The sequence below is a fragment of the Numenius arquata genome, chromosome 3, assembly GCF_964106895.1.
Source record: "Numenius arquata chromosome 3, bNumArq3.hap1.1, whole genome shotgun sequence".
NCBI lineage: Eukaryota > Metazoa > Chordata > Aves > Charadriiformes > Scolopacidae > Numenius > Numenius arquata.
Window position 1 is genome coordinate 59,026,948 of NC_133578.1, and position 6,000 is coordinate 59,032,947.

The 6,000-nt window shown below is 38.0% G+C and overlaps 1 protein-coding gene across 2 annotated transcripts in view; it reads left to right on the top strand.

Moving 5' to 3' along the window:
* Positions 1 to 4,269, top strand: part of EMC2 (ER membrane protein complex subunit 2) — a 42,796-nt gene extending 38,527 nt beyond the window's left edge. For both annotated transcript variants that reach the window (XM_074146069.1, XM_074146070.1), the window contains exon 11: positions 1,486 to 4,269. In XM_074146069.1, the coding sequence (XP_074002170.1) occupies positions 1,486 to 1,572 (87 nt within the window). In that variant the 3' untranslated portion in view covers positions 1,573 to 4,269. The remainder of the gene's footprint in view (positions 1 to 1,485) is intronic.
* Positions 4,270 to 6,000: the final 1,731 nt, after the last annotated feature.

A 6,000-nucleotide genomic window follows, 5' to 3' on the forward strand; every position in this document is an offset into this window, starting at 1 on the left:
AAGTTGATTATTGCAGGTCACTATGGAAACTGCAGAACCTGAAGAATGGGTTTATACGTAGTACTAGAGTCAAAACGTGGCATATCAGTTCATCATCTTGAAATAGGAGATACGAAAATACGGTGTTTCAACTGTAAAGTGTTGTCAAAATAACACCATTTCATTCTCCTAACTATTTAATTTGAAATAGCATATCATTTACTGTGCCAAAACTATTTTTTGAAGAACTCAGTACTGATTGGGAATCCCAATGTTAGATTGTAGCCTGGGGGTCAAAAGCAGGTTAACAGGTCCTGCAGCTTGTTGCCGGTGTGATATTACCTGGGTTTGATGACTTAATCTTTCTTAACAGGTCATGAAGAGTTTGCTAAATTAAGTTAATTACAAGAGAGAAGGGACACATTATAAATCAAGGACTAACTATGCGAGACACCATTGGTATTTGAAATAAAAAACATTAAATTGAAAATTTATTGAGTGTGTAGATGTTAACATTTAGGTAGAGAATAGGCTATTTTACTAACAGCAAGTTATAGTTACTGCTGCTGTGATTTCTTTACCACCCTTCCTAACCCCAAATAGAAAACTTTTTAATGCAGGTGTATTAAAAATGGTTGAGAGTTTCATTTGACTTAAGATCAACCTAGTCAATAAATCCCCTGTGTTAGGTATGGCTGGTGAGTGACGGGAATTGTCAGTACAGTTCGAAAAACCCTTTTGAGGTCAGTGTGGGGTGATGAACATCTCCTACCCTTCTACTAGGCTGCATGTGTTTTGGGGTATCTGAAGCCATAAGTAGTATTTATTAAGCTGTATCCTTCTTTATTACCAAGGCAGACTTCATTTCAACTGCTTGCTGAAATTGCTCGTTGTTGTAATAGCAGGTTGCAATCAAAGACAAGGTCATTACTCACAGTTACTTTGAACCATAAAATGTAATTATATGATGACTGGATTATTTTATAGTAGATTTTCTCCATCTTGCTATGACAAAAATAGAAAATAGATTAACTTAAATAACAGGTCCATGTCTATTACTACTATTTAAATTATGAATAGGTCCATGTCTATCTACTACTATTTAAATTATGAATATAATGTGATTTGGATCACATAATTTTTATTTCAGACTTGAATTTTTTATGTTAAACTTTACAGAGCAAACAAAACAACAGAAATATCTCTATGCAGATAAATGTTAAATTTCAAAGTGGAATATTTGTTCGTGCTGCATGTTCAAATTCAGAGCAAATGAGTGAAATTAAATAGTTCTGTTGTATTTTTCATTACTTATTAGAGGAAGGCTGATATAGCTTATAGTCTAGTAAAAATGCTGAGTTTTAGAGAAACAATAAAGAGGCTATGCTTTTTGGGTTTATAGTAATTAGAGTAAATTTTTGGTACTTAACGTTTAGAACTGTTACCTGAACAGGATTTATGCACAGAATTTCTGATATATGACAATCCTTTTTTGTTGTTATTTAGTTTGCAGGTCGCAGTAAGAAAGAAACTAAATACTCTTTGAAGGCAGTGGAAGACATGCTGGAGACCCTACAAATCACTCAATCTTAGGTTGGCAGAGAGATCTGATATTAAATTTTCCAATTCCGTGATCAACCTGTAATGACGTATGGGTTATGTTACTCTAGTGCTGTTAAAAGTTAATTTTGTATTAACATGCTATCTAAAGTAATGTTTTATGAAAAGTAAAATGCGTATTTATTGCTGCTATGAAAAATATGATGAATACCCACTGAAATGAATAACTTATCCATGAAGACAACATAAAGAAATGACATGCTGCACATCAGTCTCTTCAGATTTTTGTATTTACAGTACCTGCTTTTAAGCCATAATTTGTAGAAATAAACTTGTTGAATGATTAAAAGTATGACAGTCACTTATTTGACTTGCAAATGGAAATTCCAAATTTATATATGTAGACGAGTAATGTATGTTTGAAATTTTTATCTTATTTGCATATTTAAGAATAAAAGCATGCTACAGATGTACACTTTCTGAATATTTACCATACAGCAAGGAGCAAGTATGAATACACTTTATTAGAGAAAAAAGTTGCTGTTAGTGGTTTTATTACAGAGTTGGTATCTGGTACTGTAGAAATGGAGAAAACTTATTCATGTACTTTGGTTCAGAGGGGCTCTTGTGCTGGCTTAAGGCCAAAGACATTCTTCTCTGTGGCTTTGTGGGCAAATGCTTCCATGTCCACGTAGTTCTCCAATCAGTATGTGCATGTGCACTTTTTTTATTCCTTCTGTGTGTCCTTTGTTGCACATATGTTCCATATCATGAGTTTCAAAACCATCTGAATGCTGGGCTGCGTGCTGGTCTGTACTAGTCCTGTACCTGCGGTATGGGTGCCCCTTGGCCAAGGTGTAAGCCATGGTACATTAGCTTCTCCTCAGGAACCAGTGTTAGGGCACTGTGAGGATGAGTGTTCAACTGCCCTCTACTTAATGGGGGATAAAAGTGTTCTTATGCCATTACCATGAGGCATCTAGCCCACTGTAAATCTAGACGGTAATTTGTCTTTAGGGACTTGCTTATTTACTCCGATAATTAGTCAAATACCCTAATTTATGAATTTTGTGGTCCTGGTCATTCTGGGTGTTGTTCAGATTTGTACTGTGGCAATTCAGTTGCACAACTGTCGTTTCATTTACTACGGCTTTGGTAAGATTGCAAAACAGCAGCTACATACCCTTGACAAATCCTAGTAAAAATATTGCAATGTCATTTTCATGACTGTTACCACCATCCAAGCTGATTTGAATTTCAGGTTTTATACTGCCTACTCCATATAGATGGGTAGGCTAAAGCCTATGTATTAAAATGCTCTTTCTCTGACCCTGGAGTTGATGTAATAAAACAAAGCTGAGCTCTTGTTTAAAAACAAAGCAGCAACAAAAACTTCCCTTGTGAGTACAGAGCTTGAAAATGTTTATAACTGAACTGGTTGTTGCATGAGACTGAGCCTTTAAGAAACGTGTAAGATCTCATTCCCATTACCCGTGAAGCAGGTTGGAGTATGATAGTGTGACAGGATGGGTGTTGTGCCCTGAGAATTAATTGTATGTGGAATCTTGAATTAACTTAATTCAGTACTGTTGAAATATAAAACTGCAAATACTGCATAGTATTTTATTAAATCACCCAATTCTAACTTGGGCAGACAGTGCGCATCGTGCACATCCTCTTACAGTAGGAATTCATAAATTGGCCTCAGAACAGTGTTCACAGATTATGTATGTTTCAGGTGGAAAACTGAGAAAATACCATAGGTCATCCTATGTATTTCTGTTCAGATTTATAGTCTTTTACTGTATGAGTGTGCCATCTAGAGTTTTAAACCCTCATGAGTCTTTCTTTTACCTACATCTCAAATAACGTTGTTGCATTATAAAATTAAAAATGGTGGGAAGCTGTACTGTGGACTAAAATTATTTAGCAGTACATAACGTTTTATCTCTAAGGTGTTAAAAAGCAGCAGTGCAGTATCTTGTGCAGCAGGTGTCTGTGCTGCTGGGAAGTGTCGTATATAATGTTTTATTCAGAGGCAACTTTTAACGTAACAGTGTCAGACTTGGGCATAGAGTATATCCGTTTCACTGTAAGGAACTTAGTTCTGTTTCTTGTTTTCAGTGATTTGATGACAAATTTCATCTCACTTGGCTGCTTAGAACCTTCTAGCTTTCACTACTGCTTAGTATCTTTTTGAAATTACTATTTAACACTCTGATTTGTGCTTGCATTTTGGCATAATTCCCACATAGTAAAGCTTATAAAATGATTTAGCAAATATTCCTGACAAATTTGTATTTACTTCAAAGATAAAATAAATTACTCCTGTGAAAATGCATGGGCAGACTTTGATAGAGTTACTGAATTGCAGCAATGGAAATTCAAGGTTTTTTCTGTATTCAAATGAAAAAAAAAATCTAAAAATCCTGCAACTGTATGAAATGTAACTGTGTGAAATGCCCTGCAATCTCAGCAAGCAAAGGGTGCAGAAGAGAAGCTGCGGTCTAATGTGATCTTTATAAAAGTAATTTTCCAGTTCTAGTAAATGATTTTGTAATATGTCGCTGACGCTGTCTTGGATTAAAGAATAGGTTTTCAAAGAATGGTTACTTAGTTAACAAATGAACTTGATTATGTTCTGTATTGTACTCTGACAGTGACAAATGCTACACAAAAAATGTTAATATCAAGCATGCAGTCTCCTCTTTCCAAAATAAAAGGCTGTGTTTTCATACTGTTTCATTTGACAGCAAAAACCTGAGGCCTTTGCAGAGCCAAGCTGCGTAGCGATGACTTGCGTCTTTATGTTTTGCAGCCGTGCTTTGATAATAGGCTCCATAGGCAGAGCTTAGTGTTCTCTGTTGAAGTAAAGGTCATTGAAGAACCAGCAAACCCTCTGATTCTGCCTTTGTCGTACAAGTTACTGGTGAGTTCTTCACAAGCTTTTGTCCAAATGTTATACAATTTGTATTCTGTAGCTGCAAAAAGCACATCTTGTTTAGAATATATCCCTAAATCTCTTCAGTTCAGTGCCCGGAATATCTTGCAGTTGCTATTGGAAACTCTGTTATTAGTCAACGGAGGACTTCCTCTTGGCAGCGCTATATTTGTGATGGCATCCATGTTTGCTAGTCGCTGCATTTACAGTGGAACTTGTGTTTCAGCCAGCTTTAGAAGGGAGGGGAAAAGGAAAGCAAATTAAACTTGACTTACTGGCATGAATTTGTTAGCTTCTTGTTACTTGCACCCTCATCTTCCAAGAACACCAACTGTAGCTGTAGTCAGGTTTGCAATAATAATTCTTCTTCTTGTAACTCAAGAGCTTCCATATATTCAGCTCTAAAACCAGCACTCCATTAAAATCTAAACCATACAGATTCCAGCGAAACAGTGCTCTGCAGAGCACACGTACCCCAGTGCGCAGGGAAGGGACAGTTCTCCTGCCCCCCCCTCAAGTTGGTGTCGGAGTGGAGGAGCATTAGAACATTTCTTGAATGTGTTTTCGTCTAGAAAACTAATACTGCTTAGTATGTCTTGAAATACTGCTGATTACTTGCATTGCTCAGTCCATGAATAGAATTTTAAGACTAACTTTTACTTAACTACAGATATTTGAATCTACATGGAGAATAAAGTCCTGGAAAGTAGTCATTGGTCTTACCTGGAATGACTGCACCCTCACAGAACGATATCCTATTGATAGGCACCAGCTGGAAGTTGGATTCAACCCAGAGACCAGTTTTCAGAAGTAAATGGTCATTAATCTACCTGCCTCTTAAAAAAAGAACCCAGCCAAACAAACAAAAAGAAACCACAAACAACAAATCCCCAAACAAAACCCATCAAAAATACCCAACAACAAAAAACCACCCCAAAAAACCCCGAACACCACCCCACAAAAAACCCGACCCCCCCCCAAAACCCACCTCGGGTAGAGAAGGTTGTCTTTCAGCTGGTGGATGTGAAGTGGAAAACCTTTATTGGTGCACTTCAGAGGTGAATTTATTCTGTTCCATGATGAGGAAATCCCCCGATAAAGCCGTGCAATCCTTTTAATTCGTGTCTAGAGGGAAGAGAGGCTGGAGAGCAGCACCGAGGCCTGTTCAACCCGTATGCCATGTTGGGACGCCCTATGGCAAGTTACCAAGACAATGCCGTTCATCTGCAGTTAAGAGCCCAGAGGTGAGCGCTTCTGCTGCACAGGCACCAGGGCAGATGAGAAGGGCTTACGTGAGGCTGGACCAGCCCAGCCTGGAGCCTACAGAGTAGGTTCTCAGATACGTGTGCTTGGAGACCCCACATGTTGTATCGGTCTCCACCTGGCTGTTGGTAGGGCTGCACATCGATGAGAACCTGCCTGCAGGTTTTGACCCAGCTAGAGCCTGTCCTCTGTATTTCACTTTTCTCCCCTCGGCCTCTGCCCGGCAGGAATCTTGCAGAAGATTTGTGCTGATGTGG